The following is a 22433-nucleotide window of genomic DNA, read 5'->3' on the forward strand; positions in this document are numbered from 1 at the left end:
ATGTAAATGTATTAAGGTAGAGGGTGTGTGCGTGTACATACATACACACACACACCTCTCTGTAGACGTGAGAAAAACGGAGCGGGGGGGGGGGGGGTTGCCGAGCAGGAAGGGACGAGGCTGATCGCCACTAGTCGCTACCCCCAAGGGTGTGCTTCGCCGCCGGCGGCCGGGGGGGCTTTTTGTCTCCCTCTGAGACGAAGCCCATAACACCTGGGCACTCTAACCACGCTAAACTAGTTTTACAACAAATGGTTGTGGAATATGAACCTCTTATAATAACCCACTTTGAATCCAATGTATCTGGTTCTACAGAAAATGGAACTCTAACCCACACTTATATCTTCCTAGTGGATTTTAAGATCTGTTATTAGTCTTTAATCTGTATTAATTTTGTCTATGTCATGGAAAGGGTAGGTGTAACCCTCACTTTAAAATTGCATTATTTGCATTATAGGTGTACAATGTCTTTCCCTGGCTGGGCCCTTGGATGAAAACCTGGAGGATCATGATGAAGAACATTGAAAGCAACAGAGAGGAGATACGAAGAATAATTAGGGGTCTGAAGGAAACTCTGAACCCTCAAATGCTCAGAGGTTTTATAGATTCATTCCTGATTCGCAAGAACAGTTTGGAGGTAAAATATCTAGTCTAGTAGTAATTTTATGCTACTATTATACCCATCAACACTCCATTACTATAATGTTTATTTTGTCACCTGGCTGTTGATATTAGGGCTCTGGAATCATGGATTCACACTATCATGATGACAACCTGCTCTACAGTGTGATCAACATGTTTGTAGCTGGAACTGACACTACAGGAAATTCAATTAGATGGGGTCTACTGTTGATGGCCAAGTACCCCCATATTCAAGGTAGACAATCACATTAAATCTAATCACAGACATGAGCTGACAAATACTATAGCTTTCTCTAGTGAAATTCTATTTAAAGTGCTTATGAAACTGTAGGATTATTGTAGAATTCCTTTCCCGTTTTCCAAGATGAGGTTCAGGAAGAGCTTAGCAGGGTGACTGGAAGTCGTCAGGTGCTTGTAGAAGACAGAAAGAACCTACCCTACACTGATGCTGTTATCCATGAGATCCAGAGAGTAGCCAACATTGTTCCTCTGTCAATTCCTCACATCACCAGCCAATATGTCACCTTCCAGGGCTATTTCATCAAGAAGGTAAATTACAATTGAAATTTCTAAGTGAATATATGTGCATGACATATTCCTCTAAAAACATGAAACGGTAGTCATTGTTTTGGTTTTTTGTAATAGACTGGTTATCTTTGCGAACAGGGAACTCCTGTGATTCCTCTACTTACTTCTGTCCTGAATGATGAGACTGAATGGGAAAGCCCACACACATTTAACCCCAAGAATTTTCTGGATAAAGAGGGTCAGTTTGTCAAGAGGGATGCCTTCATGCCCTTTTCTGCAGGTACATGTTTTAGTATTTTTCAGTATTGAGTGTGGATGTTGCACTATTTTGCCAGGCATATTATAATTATCTACGCCAAGCCGAGAGGCGGAGATTAGATTACCCCCCCCCCCCCCCCTCCCCCCTCCCCCTCTGCATGTCTGTCTGTGGACAGCTAATCTTGGACCGCTTGGTGGGAAACCTTGCATGCACACTCACATTAGGCCAAGGAAAAACCTCCACCCCAAATCTTTCAAATCGCATCATGTTGGTGTTCTAACAGGCCACTTCATGTTTTGGCCTACAGTATAACTCTTACACCGTAGGTTGTACAATCAAAAAACAAAAGATTCCCCTAATTTTTTTGGGATGATTATTCAACTCTCCATAAAGGCCATGCCCATTTCTCCCTGATTACACTACATTTGGCTACGTTTAGCTTCCAAAGTTTGCGGCCTGCAAAATGCACATACAAATGCATGCAAAGGCCAATCTACCCCAAATTTGAAAGATTTCACTTAGGGGGGTGCCACAAATGGAGATATTTTTTTTTCTCACCATTTTGGATACAATGGTCTTGGGCATCATGTAAATGGCCGTCTAACACAGATTTGATTAACCATTTACCTATAATTGCTTAAAAATTGGTGAGTGGGGCCTATTTCTTACAACAAAAAGTAATGAACGCAACTTCCAATCATACCCATATTGCAATTGCATAATGAAGGGCCTCGAGCACACCTCCATCTTTCACTTGTGCCCATAGGGGGGTGACAAAAACACGGAAAGTTGCACCGTCTTTTGTACAAACTGTATCCCCCCGCAGCTTTCGGATGGCTGCAGCCCATGACTGACATAGCCCTGGGTAGGCAACCCAGCCTGGCGTAGATCTGCACTCTGAGGAGAGAGTTTTTCTAGTTTCTTTCTCAGTTCAACCACAGTTCTAACCGTTGCAACAACTTATCTTTTCAGGTCGTAGGGCATGTCCGGGGGAGAGTTTGGCCAAGATGGAGGTCTTCCTCTTCCTCACCTCTCTCCTCCAGCGCTTTCGTTTCACTCCTCCACCTGGGGTAACAGAGGATGAACTGGATCTGACGCCAGCAGTAGGATTTACCCTCAACCCTTCACCTCATCAGCTGTGTGCTGTCAGTCGACTCTAAAAAGAAGTATAGTTTTTGTAGAATATTTTCCATCTGTTCCATTGCTCATAAACAAGAACTTTGCTGATACGGTCCTCATAATGGATAGTGTAGATAAAGGGACTTGAACCAATGGTCATCACCATCACTCATTTACAGGATAACTGTTGGTGTATTTTACAGTCCAAGTCAAAGGCAGATTGAAAGGTATAGGAAATGATAGAACAAGAAAACTACAGTCTGTCTCAGTATTTGGACAGTATACAGTAATAACACTTGGAACAAACATTCTTCACTCAAGCAACTGAGGAATGGAACCTGATACCCACAGAGATGGATTTATAATATGTATTTTAATGTACTTTTTAATATGCATTCCAGTACCTAATAAACTTTTTTCTATTTCACATGTGTTTCTTAAATAGTTTCTCATTACTGTATTGGACGATCATAAAGAGATCTGTCAATAGTTATTGCATTAATCTCTTGCTGCCACAGTTGTATTGTCTGTCAGCTCTATGCTGCAGTCCTACCCGGGACTTGAACCCAGGTCCCCCGCATGAGTGCTGAAATTCTACTGTTGAGGTACTAACTGAAAGCCTCTTTCAGAGGATTAATTAGTTTCACCTTACTGCAAAATCACTTGTAAACCAGTAGTGGTCTTACCTGACCACAGGATAACATTACATTTCTCTATAGAAGAGAAGGTAGTAGACAAACTACAACCACCACAGTTTTTGGTTGGATTGTATAAATTGACATAGCTTTAACAACTGTAGAAATAATTCAAACTGTAGCCTATTTATTCATGTTTTTCCATCAGTCTCTTGACTCGAGTAGAAGTGCCTGCAGTCTACCTCCCAGTGTGGTTTAGAATACTGACTCTGTGTCCACTCACTCACAACACGTCCCAATGCATTGTGAGCTTGTAGATTTGCTGTTGCCTATAACGATATGCCAAAAATAGGGATCACAGGGTTAAAGCCTCAGTATGTACAGTAACTTTATTTTTAATGATTACAATGTAATTTAGTCCAATCTGTATGGTAGAGTATGTTAATAATACAATATAACTTATACAATTGGGATGGTTGTATTTTGTCTCCCTGCTCTTCTATTGAGACATTTAGATCGTGTCAAAGGTCATGTCTCACCTAGATGCAGTATCTGACACAAATTGACCTGATGTCAAGATTCAATTTATCCTGAGCAAGCAGGTCGGCTCTCTTAGCTCAATGGTAAAAATGTCAGCACTTAAGCAGGAAACCAGGTTCAAATCCGGGGTAGAAGAGGACATTTACAGAGCAGCTGCTTTAAGCAATAAGCACACCACCAACAACTAATAACATTAGTTGTTGGTGTGTTTCAGGTGTTGCTGTGTGTGTGCCAGCATGGACAGCTCTTTTCCAGTACTCCAAAATGAAACGCACCCAAAATTAAAGTTATTACCTCCAGCTGCATGTGTGGCTTAGGCCTAATCAGAGCCTTCTATTAGAGAGTTGCGCCAATGAGGGGTCAGAAACAGCGTTGGTCACGTGGTTCATGTAGCTGGAAATAGTGACAAGGAGCCGTCGACTTCAATGCCTTCCATGAACTTCCGGTTTAGGGATTTGTCACTATTCGCCAATGTATGTGAATGTAGAAGACCTGGCCCGAAGAAGTGAACGGAGTTGGCGTAACTCTCTAATAGATGGCACTGGGCCTAATGCCCCAGTCTGAGAAGCCACAAACAAAGGGAGTTGTGTTTAGGGAAGGGGAAGCACGATTTGCCAGCTCACTTCAGGGACGCAAGTTGAGAGTTTGTTGAGCACAATGTGTCTTTTAGAAGATCATCTTTTCCAGTCTCCCAGTTCAGTCACTCTGCTGGGAGCTGTTGTTTTCCTGTTTGTTCTCTACCTCCTCTCCTCCAGCACCCAGGAACAAAAGAAGGAACCTCCAGGACCCAGGCCTCTGCCTCTACTTGGAAACTTACTGCAGCTGGATCTCAGTAGACCATACACCACCCTCTGTTATGTAAGACATTTTACTCATATGTAACTAATATAAGCTTTCTTTGGGAAATTAGAACAGATTCTAGACATTTGTTTTAATGAGTCAACATATATTCATAATAATAATGTATCGTATGACCAGTAAACACTGAGTGTTTTAAAAATGTACTGTATTTAGCCAGACTCAAACTTTTAGAGTATCATATCAAACATCTCACATTTTTCTATTTCTAGTTGTCCAAGACATTTGGGCCAGTGTTCACAATCCACCTTGGACATAAGAAAGTAGTGGTCCTGGCAGGATACAAGACAGTCAAACATGCTCTGGTCAACTATGCTGAGGAGTTTGGAGACAGAGAGATCACTCCTGTATTCTATGATTTTAACAAAGGACATGGTAAATGTTTGTTTCGTGTAGCTCAGTTTGTTGTTCTACGTGTTTAATGCCTTGGCCAAATGGTTACTCAAGTTTGTGTGCAGGTATACTATTTTCCAATGGTGAGTCCTGGAAAGAGATGAGACGCTTTGCCTTGACTAACCTGAGAGACTTTGGTATGGGAAGGAAGATAAGTGAAGAGAAAATCATACAGGAATGTCATTACCTGATTGATACACTTGAAAAACATGAAGGTAACCAAATCAACTACTGTTGTGGAAATCATAATGCCACAAGTCGCTCATCCTGTTTAATTTCTTTTTAAATTAATTGTACCTAATATGGACTCTGTTTGTCACAGGCAAAGCCTTTGATTTTACCCAGGCAGTGAATTACGCGGCGTCCAATGTTATATCAGCCATTGTCTATGGGGACAGGTTTGAATACACTGATCCTGTGTTCCAAGCAATGGTGAACAGAGTCAATGAAACCGTACGTCTTACAGGATCAGCTGCCATTCAGGTAGGCCTAGACAAATGCTTGAAGAAAGGAAATATTTTATAAGGTTTTAAAGAATATTCTCCAAATCTATTAGTTTTAATTAGATCAATTGTAATCCCTTAAAAGGTATAGCCTACACTATTATAAATGATTAGAAACCAACCAAAGATAACAAAGCAAAAGATTGGAAATAACTAATGTATTCATGTTTTAAAATCAGTTAATTATGTCTCTTAAAAGTCAATTATTCATGTAGTACATTTCATAAAGGGAATTCAAATGTATTTACATAAGGCATAAACAAAGATTTAAACAGAACATAATTAAAGATATGGGACTAAAGCCCACAACACCAGGGGGACTCTAACCCAATGGAACTGGTTGTACAAATGTAACAGTTATTAGTCCAGTAATATTGGCATTTGACCTCCCACTAATTGCAACAAAAACAAACTCAACTGATTTTGTGTCCTAAATATGTTCTGAATGAGAGGAAAAAAGTTGCAAGGAATTGCATGTAGGGAAATTTCAAAATGGCCGCCATCCACACTGTTATTACACATACAATTATATATCTTGAAAACCGAACACTGTATGAAGTCGACATTTGGCAGATGTGTTGCTGAGGACCCAGAGAAATGCAGTATCAAGTTTGAACTTGTTTGGATGAGCGGTTCTTAAGAAAGCTGCAATTAAGTGGCCCATTCTAAACAGGCATATTAAGTATAGGCATTCTATGGATAATAACCTAGGACAAATTGCAACAGAAACTCTTTCAACTTTTTTTGTTTCATAAATATGTTAGTTATAACATATCAAAAGTCCTAAGAAATCCCAGAGGTGGAACCTATTGAAAAATGCTTAAATAGGTGACGTGCTGATGTCACAATTTCCCATTGACGCCCATGTTAAAAAAGATTTAAGCATGTTTCCTTGTCTAATTTCCACACAAAAGGTTCAATACTGTCCACTATCAACCAGAAACTGTGTTGGATGCATTACAGTGCTTGTTAAAAAAAAAGAAGAAACTAATCTTAACCCTTCAAGCGCCATTTCTGTATGTTATGCATTATGCATTTGTATGCACTCTGTTTTCATGTTCATTTCATATACATTCTTATGTGAAGCACTGTGCATGTGATTTTGTTGATGTAAAGCACTGCATTTTGTTGTGAAGATACCATCTTCTCTGTTGCGAAGATGGTATGCCGCCGACACTGTCTTGCCAATGCTGAGCTACAAACGCCACCTGCGGAGGTAGGCTACCATGGTGCCCATGTCTTGGTTGAGACCGTCTTCCATCACCTTCAATTATAATTAGACCTATTTGATCCCGTGGGAGAAATTAAGTTTCAGAAGTGTTCAGTGTATTGTCATCGGGACACATCAACAACTTGGCAGGGCCGGGAATCAAACTTGAGACCTTCTGCTTCTGAGGCTGGCTCTCTACCCATTCAGCTATGGCCATCCTGTTGGTCTTTGCTTCCATGTTAGTCATCTCAGCATGATGGCTAGGTTGTCCACATAACCATATTTTTTTCATGTTGTAAATGGTAAATGGTGCATTTGTATAGCGCTTTTATCCAAAGCGCTTTACATAGATTGTGCATTACATTCACCCATACATTCATACACCGATGGCGGAGGAAACCATGCAAGGCACCAACCTGCTCATCGGGAGCAATTAGGGGTTCAGCGTCTTGCTCAAGGACACTTCGACACTAACTCTGGGGGAGCCCCCCAGCCCGGGATCAAACTGGTAACCTTGCGGTTTCCAGTTCACTCTACCCTGGCAACTCTACCCCTGAGCCACTGCCGTTGTTGTATCTGGTAGGTCATAGATGTAGATGTTACAGCATTGAGGAGAGAACACACCCTGAGGAATACCATTCCTCAGTCATCTGAGCCAGCTGTTTTGGCCATTACTGGTCTGTAGAGTGAAGCTGCGGTTTGACAGCATCTCCATGATGAAGTTCACCATATTTCGATCAGGGATTGTCCTCCGAAACCTCAGGTGGAATTCACAGTGCCAGACAGTGCCAGACTATTTTCGGATTTAGTAATAAAAAAAAAAATCAAAGTTCTGATTTCTAAAACATTTTAAATTCACCTCATAATAATAATATTAATAACAATAATAATAATAACTTTATTTCACTTTCATACAGAAAATGCAGCTTAAAGTGCTTCACATAAAAATGTATATGAAATGAACATTAGTTCATAACAATGCATAAAATGCAGCAATTAGTAGGGGGTACTAAGTGAAAAATCGTTACGCGGCGGATAAAAGCATGAAATTTGATACAGATGTCCCTTGGGTCATCCTAAAACATCCTAGAAGGGGTGCCCAAAAAAATCTTAAACAGGAAGTGAGTTATGGACAAAATCCAAAATGGCCACCTAAACTGTTGACCGTTGACTCAAAAGACACCAAAATAATCTCCAAAAAGCATAAAATGTGGCACACATGTCCCTTGGGTCATCCTAAGACATCCTAGAAGGGGTGCCCAAAAAATTCTGCAACAGGAAGTGAGTTATTGACCAAATTGAAAATGGCCGCCTAGTGTTGTCGATTGACTCAAAAGACAACTAAAGAATCTCCAAAAAGTATAAAATGTGTCACACATGTCCCTTGGGTCATCCTAAGACATCCTAGAAGGGGTGCCCAAAAAAGTCTTCAACAGGAAGTGAGTTATTGACTAAATTGAAAATGGCCGCCTACAGTGCTGGCGATTGACTCAAAAAGCCTACAGAATCTCCAAAAAGCATACAATTTGGCACATATGTCCCTTGGGTCATCCTAACACATCCTAGAAGGGGTGCCCAAAATAATCTGAAACAGGAAGTGAGTTATTGACTAAATTGAAAATGGCCGCCTACAGTGTTGAAAGATGATGCAAGATACCTAAAGAATCTCATAAAAGCATGAAATGTGGTACAAATGTCCCTTGGGTGATCTGAGCGCATCCTACAAGGGGTGCCCAAAAAGATTTTAAACAGGAAGTGACCGCCTAAAGCAGTTGACACAAAAGAAAACATAAAGGGCCGTCATAAAAGTGTATAATTTGGTACGTACATTGAGTGCTTCTTAATATATCCTAGAAGAGGTTATTTATTTGCTTGTTTATTAAACTTTTTAGGAAGGGATCATGTTGAAGAAATTCTAAATGGCTGTTTAAACAGTTGACCATGGCAGTCTGCATATTATGCAGACTCAATACGACAGGTTATGCAGTGCATAACCTGCCGTATTTTGTAGTCTACCTTCTGTTTTCATTTCTACATCACTTATTCATTTTACTTTCTGCATTATTTTTTTATTGTACTCTTTGAATCTTCTTTATTTATCTAACTCTCTGCATATTCTTATTTATTTTACTCTGCATCTTATCTTACTCTGCATATTCTTATTTTACTCTCTGCATCTTATTTATTTTGCACTCTACATCTTCTTGCTTGTTTTACACTCTATCTTCTCATGTATTTTCTTCTTGATCATTACTGTTTTTTTGTGATTAGTGTTTAGTAACTAGTACATGTATTCATGTGTGCCATTTCGCAATTACCAGCACATTGGCATAATGCTCTGCAAGGTAACCCAGCATCCCGGCATCTACACTTTCTCGAACAGAAGGGCTCAGCTTTGCAGCCACACTTGAGTTCTCTCCAAACTTAAGCAGCCTCTGGCAAGAGTGTCCATAAAGGTGTCCACGAATCAGCAACTTTAATCCATCCATATTTGTCAGGAGATGGTAGAGATTGCATAGCTTTCAGGCTTCTGGACCAAATGCCAGATTGGCTGCTCGATTTGAATATTGTAGCAGTGCAGCCCGTGTGGGAGGAGTGTTTTCCATTGAGAGACTATTAAAAAAAATGTTGGCACCCCTTAGGATGCATTCAGATCACCCAAGGGACATTTGTACCAAATTTCATGCTTTTATATGAGATTATTTTTTATGAGTGTCTTTTGCATCGTCTGTCAACACTGTACACGGCCATTTTCAATTTAGTCAATAACTCACTTCCTGTTTCAGATAATTTCAGGCACCCCTTCTAGGATGTCTTATGATGACCCAAGGGACATGTATGCCAAATTGTATGCTTTTATGAGATTCTTTAGTTGTCTTTTGAGTCAATCGACAACACTGTAGACGGTCATTTTCAATTTTGTCAATGACTCACTTCCTGTTTAAGATTTTTCTGGGCACCCCTTCTGGGATGTCTTGGGATGACCCAAGGGACATGTATGCCAAATTGTATGCTTTTATGAGATTCTTTAGTTGTCTTTTGAGTCAATGGATAACACTGTAGGCGGCCATTTTCAATTTAGTCAATAACTCAGTTCCTGCTTAAGATTTTTTTGGGCACCTCTTCTAGGATGTCTTAGGATGACCAAAAGGACATGTGTGCCAAATTGTATGCTTTTATGAGATTCTTTAGTTGTCTTTTGAGTCAACGGTCAACAGTTTAGGTGGCCATTTTGAATTTTGTCCATAACTCACTTCCTGTTTCAGATTCCTTTGGGCACCCCTTCTAGGATGTCTTAGGATGACCCAAGGGACATATGTGCCAAATTTTATGCTTTTTGGAGATTATTTCGGTATCTTTTGAGTCAACGGTCAACAGTTTAGGTGGCCATTTTGAATTTTGTCCATAACTCACTTCCTGTTTGAGATTTTTTTGGGCACCCCTTCTAGGATGTTTTAGGATGACCCAAGGGACATCTGTATCAAATTTCATGCTTTTATCCGCCGCGTAACGATTTGGCCATTTTTTGTGCTTAGTACCCCCTACTAAATAGCACTCGAAGGGTTAAGGCTTTTTTTCTTTTTCTTTTTACAAGCGCTGTACTACATCCAACAGTTTCTGGTTGATATTGGGCAGTATTGAACCTTTTTTGTAGAAATTAGACAAGAAAACATGCTCAAATCCTTTTTTAACATGGGCGTCAATGGGAAATTGTGACATCACCTATTTAAGCATTTTGACATTTTGTAGTGTGATATTGTATGCGCATAATTTAATTGAGTTGTTTGATCAGTACTTGATCAGTTGTGTGATTATGTGATCATAATAAATTCTTGTCACTGAATTCTGTATCCTTGTTTTGCTACAAGGAACAAATATAGCATAGTCAAATCTAGCAGAAAGGGACAAAAAGCGTTATACTTACAGGTAATTTTCAAAACTTTCCCTTCATACGATTCCTTGCAACTTTTTTTCTGTGATTCAGGACATATTGAGGATACAAAATCAGCTGAGTTTGGTTTTGTTGCAATTAGTGGGAGGTTGACCCCTTTTTTGGCCTTAAATGCCTGGACTATATGGGACTTGAACTCGTATAACAACCCACACCACTAGGGGGACTTGTTGTACAACAAATGGAACTCAACACACTTCATCATCTTTCCTGTGAATTTTAGTTCTCATTTATGGCTAGGGTTGAACCCTCACTGTAAAATATAAATATGTGCATTGTACTACATCATAGGTGTACAATGTCTTTCCTTGGCTGGGCCCTTGCATGAAAACCTGGAGGATCCTGATGAAGAATGTGGAAGACCACAAAGAAGAAACAAAGAGGATAATCAGCGGTCTGAAGGAAACTCTGAATCCTCAAATGCTCCGAGGCTTTATAGATTCCTTTCTGATGCGAAAGAAAAGTTTGGAGGTATAGTTTTAGTAGTTTTACACTACTATGATGCCCATCAATGCTCCATTACTATCATTTGTCCTGTCTGTTATTAGGATTCTGGTATCATGGATTCCTACTATCATGATGACAACCTGCTCTACAGTGTGATGAACATGTTTGCGGCTGGAACTGACACTACAGGAAATACAATTAGATGGGGTCTACTGTTGATGGCCAAGTACCCCCATATTCAAGGTAGACAATCACATTGATCCTGATGACAGATATGAGCACACAAGTGATATACATAGCTTAATGTGGAAATTATACCCTATTTATGGACCTGTAGGATTATTGAAGAATGTAATTCTTATTCTTTCCCTGTTTTTCCAGATGAGGTTCAGGAAGAGCTTAGCAGGGTAATTGGAAGTCGTCAGGTGCTTGTAGAAGACAGGAAGAACCTACCCTACTCTGATGCTGTTATCCATGAGATCCAGAGAGTAGCCAACATTGCTCCTCTGTCAATCCCTCACATCACTAGCCAAGATGTCACCTTCCAGGGCTATTTCATCAAGAAGGTTAATAACTTTCAAAAATATTATTTTCTGTTTCTAAATCAACATATTTTCCTCTGAAAATAGTAGTCATTGTTTTGGGGGTTATGTAATAGACCTGTTATTTTTGGGAACAGGGAACTACTGTGATTCCTCTACTTGCTTCTGTCCTGAATGATGAGGCTGAATGGGAAAGCCCACACACATTTAACCCCAAGAATTTTCTGGATAAAGAGGGTCAGTTTGTCAAGAGGGATGCCTTCATGCCCTTTTCTGCAGGTATTGTTATCATTATACTGTTTTTAATGTTTCATTTTTTATGTTTGGAGTGATGTTGCAATATTTTGCCCGGCATTTTGTAATTTCTTTCTCAGGTCAACCACAGTTCTAACTGTTGCAACAACTTCTTGTTTCAGGTCGTAGGGCATGTCCGGGAGAGAGTCTGGCCAAGATGGAGGTCTTCCTCTTCCTCACCTCTCTCCTCCAGTGCTTTCGTTTCACTCCTCCACCTGGGGTAACAGAGGATGAACTGGATCTGATGCCAGCTGTAGGATTTACCCTCAACCCTTCACCTCATCAGCTGTGTGCTGTCAGTCGACTCTAAAAAGAAGTATAGTTCTTGCAGAATATTTTCCATGTGTTGCATTGGTCATAAACAAGAACTTTGCTGATAAGGTCCTCATAATGGATAGTGTAGGTAAAGGGACTTGAACCAATGGTCACCACCACCATCACTCATGTACAGTATAACTGTTGGTGTATTTTACAGTAAAGGTCAAAGGCTTATTGAAAGGTATCGGAAACAATAAAACAAGAAAACTACAGTCTGTCTCAGTATTTGGTCAGTATAATAACACTTGGAACAAACATTCTTCACTCAAGTAACTGAGGAATGGAACCTGATACCCACAGAGATGGATTTATAATATTTATTTTAATGTACTTTTTTTAAATATGCATTCCGTACCTAATAAACTTGTTTCTACTTGACTTGTGTTTCTTAAATAGTTTCTCATTACTGTATTGGACGATCATAAAGAGATCTGTCAATAGTTATTGCATTAACTGCTGCCACAGTTGTATAGTCTGTCAGCTCTATGCTGCAGTCCTACCCGGGACTTGAACCCAGGTCCCCCGCATGAATGCTGAAATTCTACTGTTGAGGTACTAACTGAAAGCCTCTTTCAGAGGATTAATTACAGTTTCACCTTACTGCAAAATCACTTGTAAACCAGTAGTGGTCTTAACTGACCACAGGATATACATTACATTTCTCTATAGAAGAGAAGGTAGTAGACAAACTACAACCACCACAGTTTTTGGTTGGCTTGTATAAATTGACATATCTTTAACAACTGTAGAAATAATTAAAAAACAGTAGCCTATTTATGTTTTTTCATCAGTCTCTTGAGTAGAAGTGCCTGCAGTCTACTGTACCTCCCAGTGTGGTTTAGAATACTGACTGTCCGCTCACAACACGTCCCAATTTATTGTGAGCTTGTAGATTTGCTGTTGCCTATAACGATATGCCAAAAATGTGGATCACAGGGTTAAAGCCTCAGTTTGTAACTTTATTTTTAATGATTACAATGTAATTTAGTCCAATCTGTATGGTAGAGTATGTTAATACAATATAACTTAAACAATTGGGATGGTTGTATTTTGTCTCCCTGCTCTTGTTCTATTGAGACTTTAGATCGTTTCAAAGGTCATGTCTCACCTAAACGCAGGATCTGACACAAATTGACCTGATGTCAAGATTCAATTTATCCTGAGCAAGCAGGCCGGCTCTCTTAGCTCAATGGTAAAAATGTCAGCACTTAAGCAGGAAACCAGGTTCAAATCCTGGGTAGAAGAGGAAAGTTACATAGTGCTGCAGCTGCAACAACTAATAACATTAGTTGTTGGTGTGTTTCAGGTGTTGCTGTGTGTGTGCCAGCATGGACAGCTCTTTTCTAGTACTCTAAAATGAAACGCACCCACAATTAAAGTTATTACCTCCAGCTGCATGTGTGGCTTAGGCCTAATACCCCAGTCTGAGAAGCCACAAACAAAGTGAGTCACTTGTGTTGAGGGAAGGGGAAGCACGATTTTTTTCACTTCAGTTACGCAAGTTGACATTTTGTTGAGTACAATGTGTCTTTTAGAAGATCATCTTCTCCAGTCTCCCAGTTCAGTCACTCTGCTGGGAGCTGTTGTTTTCCTGTTTGTTCTCTACCTCCTCTCCTCCAGCACCCAGGAACGAAAGAAGGAACCTCCAGGACCCAGGCCTCTGCCTCTGCTTGGAAACTTACTGCAGCTGGATCTCAGTAGACCATACACCACCCTTTGTTATGTAAGACATTTTACTTATTTATTACTAATATATGCTTTGCTTGGGAAAATAGAACAGATTGTAGACATTTGTTTTAATGAGTCAACATGTATTCATAATATATTGTATGACTAGTAAAACAGTGAGTGTTTTCAAAATGTACTGTATTTAGCCGGACTCAAACTTTTAGAGTATCCTATCAAACATCTCACATTTTTCTATCTCCTAGTTGTCCAAGAAATATGGGCCAGTGTTCACAATCCACCTTGGACATAAGAAAGTAGTGGTCCTGGCAGGATACAAGACAGTCAAACAGGCTCTGGTCAACTATGCTGAGGAGTTTGGAGACAGAGAGATCACTCCTGTATTCTACGATTTTAACAAAGGACATGGTAAAGTTCTGTATGTTTTGTGTAGCTCAGTTCGTTCATCACATATTTTCTTGGACAAGTTTAAACATTTTCCTTTTGTGTGTATGTAGGTATAATTCTGTCCAATGGTGAGTCCTGGAAAGAGATGAGGCGCTTTGCCTTGACTAACCTGAGAGACTTTGGCATGGGAAAGAAGATAAGTGAAGAGAAAATCATACAGGAATGTCATTACCTGATTGATACGATTGAAAAACATGAAGGTAACCAAATCAACTACTGCTGTGGAAATCATAATGCCACACTAGAAGTCGCTCATTGTGTTTATTTTTTTTTTTAATTAATTGTACCTAATATGGACTCTTTGTCACAGGCAAAGCCTTTGATTCAACCCAGGCAGTGAATTACGCAGCGTCCAATATTATATCAGCCATTGTCTATGGGGACAGGTTTGAATACACTGATCCTGTGTTCCAAGCAATGGTGAACAGAGTCAATGAAATCATACATCTTACGGGATCAGCTGCCATTCAGGTACAGTATAAGGACAATTGCTTGAAGAAAGGAAATATTTGCAATGGTTTTAAAGATTATGCTCCAAATCTATTAGTTTTAATTAGATCAATTGTAATCCCTTAAAAGGTATAGCCTACACTATTATAAATGATTAGATACCAACCAAAGTTAACAAAGCAAAAGATTGGAAATAACTGTCTGTAACGTATTCATGTTTTTCTTGTCAACATCGAGTTGATGGATAAGAAATTGTAATTGTATTTAGGCCTTAAAATCAGTTAATTATGTCTCTTAAAAGTAAATTATTCATGTAGTACATTTCATAAAGGGAATTCAAATGTATTTACATAAGGCATAAACAAAGATTTAAACGGAACATAATTAAAGATATGGGACTAAAGCCCACAACACCAGGGGGACTCTATCTAACCCCATGGAACTGGTTGTACAAATGTAACAGTTATGGGACTTGAACTCGTATAACGTACAACCCACACCACTAGGGGGACTTGAACTCAAGGACTCTGGTTGTACAACAAATGGAACTCAACACACTTCATCATCTTTCCTGTGAATTTTAGTTCTCATTTATGGCTAGGGTTGAACCCTCACTGTAAAATGTAAATATGTGCATTGTATTACATTATAGGTGTACAATGTCTTTCCTTGGCTGGGCCCTTGCATGAAAACCTGGAGGATCCTGATGAAGCATGTGGAAGACCACAAAGAAGCAATAAAGAGGATAATCAGCGGTCTCAAGGAAACTCTGAATCCTCAAATGCTCCAAGGCTTTATAGATTCCTTCCTGATGCGGAAGAAAAGTTTGGAGGTATAGTTTTAGTAGTTTTACACTGCTATGATGCCCATCAATGCTCCATTACTATCATTTATCCTGTCTGTTGATGTTAGGATTCTGGTATCATGGATTCCTACTATCATGATGACAACCTGCTCTACAGTGTGATGGACATGTTTGCAGCCGGAACTGACACTACAGGAAATACAATTAGATGGGGTCTACTGTTGATGGCCAAGTACCCCCATATTCAAGGTAAACAATCACATTGATCCTGATGACAGATATGAGCACACAAGTTATATATGTAGCTTCATGTGCAAATTATACCCTATTTATGGACCTGTAGGATTATTGAAGAATTGAATTCTTATTCCTTCCCTGTTTTCCCAGATGAGGTTCAGGAAGAGCTTAGCAGGGTAACTGGAAGTCGTCAGGTGCTTGTAGAAGACAGGAAGAACCTACCCTACACTGATGCTGTTATTCATGAGATCCAGAGAGTAGCCAACATTTCTCCTCTGTCAATTCCTCACATCACCAGCCAAGATGTCACCTTCCAGGGCTATCTCATCAAGAAGGTTAATAACTTTCAAAAATATTATTTTCTCCCCTGGACTGCTGCTGGTGTAGCGGTCCAGGCACCTAGGCTCAGTAGCCTGACAGGCAGCGTGTCGGGTTCGAGTCCCGATCCCGATGGACTTTTCTGCATGTCACTTAAATCTTAAAAAAACAAACACATTTTGTGTCTAAATCAACATATTTTTGCAAAGCATGTTCCTCTGAAAATAGTAGTCATTGTTTTGGGGGTTTATGTAATAGACCTGTTATTTTTGGGAACAGGGAACTACTGTGATTCCTCTACTTACTTCTGTCCTGAATGATGAGACTGAATGGGAAAGCCCACACACATTTAACCCCAAGAATTTTCTGGATAAAGAGGGTCGTTTTGTCAAGAGGGATGCCTTCATGCCCTTTTCTGCAGGTATTGCATTGTTATCATTATACTGTTTTTAAATGTTTTATTTTTATGTTTGGAGTGATGTTGCAATATTTTGCCAGGCATTTTGTAATTTCTTTTTCAGGTCAACCACAGTTCTAACTGTTGCAACAACTTCTTGTTTCAGGTCGTAGGGCATGTCCGGGAGAGAGTCTGGCCAAGATGGAGGTCTTCCTCTTCCTCACCTCTCTCCTCCAGCGCTTTCGTTTCACTCCTCCACCTGGGGTAACAGAGGATGAACTGGATCTGACGCCAGCTGTAGGATTCAACCTCATCCCTTCACCTCATCAGCTGTGTGCTGTCAGTCGACTCTAAATAGAAGTATAGTTCTTGCAGAATATTTTCCATGTGTTGCATTGCTCATAAACAAGAACTTTGCTGATACGGTCCTCATAATGGATAATGTAGGTAAAGGCACTAGACCCAATGGTCATCACCATCACTCATGTACAGTATAACTGTTGGTGTATTTTACAGTACAGGTCAAAGGCTGATTGAAAGGTATAGGAAATAATAGAACAAGAAAACTACAGTCTGTCTCAGTATTTGGACAGTATAATAACACTTGGAACAAACATTCTTCACTCAAGCAACTGAGGAATGGAACCTGATACCCACAGAGATGGATTTATAATATTTATTTTAATGTACTTTTTAATATGCATTCCAGTACCTAATAAACTTGTTTCTATTTGACATGTGTTTCTTAAATAGTTTTTCATTACTGTATTGGACGATCATAAAGAGATCTGTCAATAGTTATTGCATTAATCTCTTGCTGCCACAGTTGTATTGTCTGTCAGCTCTATAAGCTGCAGTCCTACCCGGGACTTGAACCCAGGTCCCCCGCATGAGTAGCCTGGTTCCAGACCCTAGACCCCGCCCACTCTCTGAGTGAACTGCCCCTCAGCTTCAGTCTTATAATCAGGCTACCGCATGAGTGCTGAAATTCTACTGTTGAGGTACTAACTCAACTGAAAGCCTCTTTCAGAGGATTAATTACAGTTTCACCTCACTGCAAAATCACTTGTAAACCAGTAGTGGTCTTACTGACCACAGGATAAACATTACATTTCTCTATAGAAGAGCAGGTAGTAGACAAACTACAACCACCACAGTTTTTGGTTGGCTTGTATAAATTGACATATCTTTAACAACTGTAGAAATAATTCAAACCGTAGCCTATTTATTCATGTTTTTCTATCAGTCTCTTGACTCGAGTAGAAGTGCCTGCAGTCTACCTCGCACTGTGGTTTAGAATACTGACTCTGTGTCCGCTCACAACACGTCCCAATGCATTGTGAGCTTGTAGATTTGCTGTTGCCTATAACGATATGCCAAAAATAGGGATCACAGGGTTAAAGCCTCAGTATGTAACTTTATTTTAATGAATAAAATGTAATTTAGTCCAATCTGTATGGTAGAATATGTTAATACAATATAACTTCTACAATTGGGATGGTTGTATTTTGTCTTGTACTTTAGATCGTGTCAAAGGTCATGTCTCACCTTGATGCAGGATCTGACACAAATTGACCTGATGCAAGATTCAATTTATCCTGAGCAAGCAGGCCGGCTCTATGAGCTCAATGGTAAAAATGTCATCACTTAAGCAGGAAACCAGGTTCAAATCCGGGGTAGAAGAGGAAAGTTACAGAGCAGCTGCTTTAAGCAATAAGCACACCACCAACAACTAATAACATTAGTTGTTGGTGTGTTTCAGGTGTTGCTGTGTGTGTGCCAGCATGGACAGCTCTTTTCCAGTACTCCAAAATGAAACACACCCAAAATTAAAGTTATTACCTCCAGCTGCATGTGTGGCTAGGCCTAATGCCCTAGTCTGAGAAGCCACAAACAGAGGGAGTTAGGCCTACTTGTGTTTAGGGAAGGGGAAGCACGATTTGACAGCTCACTTCAGGGACGCAAGTTGAGAGTTTGTTGAGCACAATGTGTCTTTTAGAAGATCATCTTTTCCAGTCTCCCAGTTCAGTCACTCTGCTGGGAGCTTTTGTTTTCCTGTTTGTTCTCTACCTCCTCTCCTCCAGCACCCAGGAACAAAAGAAGGAACCTCCAGGACCCAGGCCTCTGCCTCTGCTTGGAAACTTACTGCAGCTGGATCTCAGTAGACCATACACCACCCTCTGTTATGTAAGACATTTTACTCATATGTAACTAATATATGCTTTGTTTGGGAAATTAGAACAGATTCTAGACATTTGTTTTAATGAGTCAACATATATTCATAATAATAATGTATCGTATGACCAGTAAAACACTGAGTGTTTTAAAAATGTACTGTAAAAGCCAAACTTTTAGAGTATCATATCAAACATTTCATATTTTTCTATTTCTAGTTGTCCAAGACATATGGGCCAGTGTTCACAATCCACCTTGGACATAAGAAAGTAGTGGTCCTGGCAGGATACAAGACAGTCAAACATGCTCTGGTCAACTATGCTGAGGAGTTTGGAGACAGAGAGATCACTCCTGTATTCTATGATTTTAACAAAGGACATGGTAAATGTATGTTTCGTGTAGCTTAGTTTGCTGTTACACGTGTTTAATGCCTTGGCAAAATGGTTACTCAAGTTTGTGTGCAGGTATACTTTTTTCCAATGGTGAGTCCTGGAAAGAGATGAGGCGTTTTGCCTTGACTAACCTGAGAGACTTTGGCATGGGAAGGAAGATAAGTGAAGAGAAAATCATACAGGAATGTCATTACCTGATTGATACACTTGAAAAACATGAAGGTAACCAAATCAACTACTGTTTTGGAAATCATAATGCCACAAGTCGCTCATCCTGTTTAATTTCTTTTTAAATTAATTGTACCTAATATGGACTCTGTTTGTCCCAGGCAAAGCCTTTGATTTTACCCAGGCAGTGAATTACGCAGCGTCCAATGTTATATCAGCCATTGTCTATGGGGACAGGTTTGAATACACTGATCCTGTGTTCCAAGCAATGGTGAACAGAGTCAATGAAACCGTACGTCTTACAGGATCAGCTGCCATTCAGGTATAAGGACAAATGCTTGAAGAAAGGAAATATTTTCTAAGGTTTTAAAGAATATTCTCCACATCTATTAGTTTCAATTAGATCAATTGTAATCCCTTAAAAGGTATAGCCTACACTATTATAAATGATTAGCAACCAACCAAAGTTAACAAAGCAAAAGATTGGAAATAACTGTAATGTATTCATGTTTTAAAATCAGTTAATTATGTCTCTTAAAAGTCAATTATTCATGTAGTACATTTCATAAAGGGAATTCAAATGTATTTACATAAGGCATAAACAAAGATTTAAACGGAACATAATTAAAGATATGGGACTGAAGCCCACAACACCAGGGGGACTCTATCTAACCCCATGGAACTGGTTGTACAAATGTAACAGTTATGGGACTTGAACTCGTATAACAACCCACACCACTAGGGGGACTTGAACTCAAGTACTCTGGTTGTACAACAAATGGAACTCAACACACTTCATCATCTTTCCTGTGAATTTTAGTTCTCATTTATGGCTAAGGTTGAACCCTCACTGTAAAATGTAAATATGTGCATTGTATTACATTATAGGTGTACAATGTCTTTCCTTGGCTGGGCCCTTGCATGAAAACCTGGAGGATCCTGATGAAGAATGTGGAAGACCACAAAAAAGAAATAAAGAGGATAATCAGCGGTCTGAAGGAAACTCTGAATCCTCAAAAGCTCAGAGGCTTTATAGATTCCTTTCTGATGCGAAAGAAAAGTTTGGAGGTATAGTTTTAGTAGTTTTACACTGCTATGATGCCCATCAATGCTCCATTACTATCATTTGTCCGGTCTGTTATTAGGATTCTGGTATCATGGATTCCTACTATCACGATGACAACCTGCTCTACAGTGTGATGGACATATTTGCGGCTGGAACTGACACTACAGGAAATACAATTAGATGGGGTCTACTGTTGATGGCCAAGTACCCCCATATTCAAGGTAGACAGTCACATTGATCCTGATGACAGATATGAGCACACAAGTGATATACATAGCTTAATGTGGAAATTATACCCTATTTATGGACCTGTAGGATTATTGAATAATTGAATTCTTATTCCTTCCCTGTTTTTCCAGATGAGGTTCAGGAAGAGCTTAGCAGGGTGACTGGAAGTCGTCAGGTGCTTGTAGAAGACAGGAAGAACCTACCCTATACTGATGCTGTTATTCATGAGATCCAGAGAGTAGCCAACATTTCTCCTCTGTCTATTCCTCACATCACGAGTGAACATTCTTCACTCAAGCAACTGAGGAATGGAACCTGATACCCACAGAGATGGATTTATAATATTTATTTTAATGTACTTTTTTTTAATATGCATTCCAGTACCTAATAAACTTGTTTCTATTTGACATGTGTTTCTTAAATAGTTTTTCATTGCTGTATTGGACGATCATAAAGAGATCTGTCAATAGTGATTGCATTCATTTCTTGCTGCCACAGTTGTATTGTCTGTCAGCTCTATAAGCTGCAGTCCTACCCGGGACTTGAACCCAGGTCCCCCGCATGAGTGCTGAAATTCTACTGTTGAGGTACTAACTGAAAGCCTCTTTCAGAGGATTAATTACAGTTTCACCTTACTGCAAAATCACTTGTAAACCAGTAGTGGTCTTACCTGACCACAGGATATACATTACATTTCTCTATAGAAGAGCAGGTAGTAGACAAACTACAACCACCACAGTTTTTGGTTGGATTGTATGTAGAAATAATTCAAAAACAGTAGCCTATTTATTCATGTTTTTTTCATCAGTCTCTTGAGTAGAAGTGCCTGCAGTCTACCTCCCAGTGTGGTTTAGAATACTGACTGTGTCCGCTCACAACACGTCCCAATTTATTGTGATCTTGTAGATTTGCTGTTGCCTATAACGATATGCCAAAAATGAGGATCACAGGGTTAAAGCCTCAGTATGTAACTTTATTTTTAACGAATAAAATGTAATTTAGTCCAATCTGTATGGTAGAGTATGTTAATACAATATCTATATTACAATTGGCAAACTTGCTGTACCAGGGAACGAAGAACGAAAAAAAAAAAAAAAACTGCGCACTGCGCATGCGTATTCACCGCTGTTGCCAGATCGTGCGCGAGCAACAAGCAACCAGCTTCATGAAAAAACACAAAGCTGCGCACTGCGCACTGCGCATGCGTCGACGCACTTTCTCTAACAAATTTACACCCACTTCACGCTTACAACACCTGGACATGGCAACCCAACCTCACTCTCCGAGCCTATCAGCGTCGTCGGCTCGTCGCTCATCGTTCTGTGATTGACAGCAAAAGTTGGCCAATCAGGTGGCGAGTTCGAGTGAGCCCGAATGGCTCCGAGTGCAGCCGACCAAACACGAACGGCAGCCATTGTTTCCCCAGTTTTCTCCGCACTTCTCTCCAATGTTTTAGAACTTTTAGAAGCTCTCAAACTTCTTCTTTGAGGCACGGAATTTACTTATAACATATCGTTTGGATAGAATTTAGTTGTTTCACTTCATATGTGTGGTCAATTAATCATGACAGAGCCTATTTAAAAATAAAAATTCAGAGAACCGGCAGGGGCGGCCAGTCACACGCATGTATCCGAATAAGGCAACCTATTTTGGGCATGGCCATCTCAAAAGTCCCGTTGCGTCACATTAGTCGCGGAGGTGGCAAAAATGCACTGCAATTGGCTGAAGGGGAAAAACGGTACCAACATACAGCGTATGTTGGTACACACACACACACACACACACACAGATCTGTTGTGCTGTAGTCAAGGCTTTGTAGTGCAA

The 22433-nt window shown here is 39.8% G+C and overlaps 3 protein-coding genes across 3 annotated transcripts; all 3 read left to right on the top strand.

Moving 5' to 3' along the window:
- Positions 1-508: 508 nt before the first annotated feature.
- Positions 509-16934, top strand: LOC308099580 (cytochrome P450 2K1-like; the record flags this gene model as incomplete). The annotated part of the gene is made up of 14 exons (XM_080448317.1): positions 509-637; positions 736-877; positions 1007-1191; positions 1309-1450; positions 2402-2578; positions 13734-13963; positions 14172-14334; positions 14424-14573; positions 14684-14844; positions 15476-15655; positions 15736-15877; positions 16016-16200; positions 16463-16604; positions 16747-16934. The coding sequence occupies 14 exons, from the start codon at positions 509-511 to the stop codon at positions 16932-16934; spliced, it is 2316 nt and encodes a 771-aa protein (XP_080304443.1).
- On the top strand, positions 4381-12232 carry LOC308098454 (cytochrome P450 2K1-like; the record flags this gene model as incomplete). Its single annotated transcript, XM_080446810.1, has 9 exons — positions 4381-4581; positions 4794-4956; positions 5040-5189; positions 5297-5457; positions 10931-11110; positions 11188-11329; positions 11468-11652; positions 11766-11907; positions 12045-12232. 9 exons carry the CDS (start codon positions 4381-4383, stop codon positions 12230-12232), a joined length of 1512 nt encoding a protein of 503 aa, XP_080302936.1.
- A 1632-nt stretch (positions 16935-18566) lies between the features above and the next one.
- Positions 18567-20928, top strand: LOC308099581 (cytochrome P450 2K1-like; the record flags this gene model as incomplete). Its single annotated transcript, XM_080448318.1, has 7 exons — positions 18567-18767; positions 18974-19136; positions 19220-19369; positions 19477-19637; positions 20204-20383; positions 20461-20602; positions 20741-20928. 7 exons carry the CDS (start codon positions 18567-18569, stop codon positions 20926-20928), a joined length of 1185 nt encoding a protein of 394 aa, XP_080304444.1.
- Between the last annotated feature and the right edge of the window lie 1505 nt (positions 20929-22433).

Source organism: Gymnoscopelus braueri (assembly GCF_963280865.1).
Source record: "Gymnoscopelus braueri genome assembly, chromosome: 13".
Classification (NCBI taxonomy): Eukaryota; Metazoa; Chordata; class Actinopteri; order Myctophiformes; family Myctophidae; genus Gymnoscopelus; species Gymnoscopelus braueri.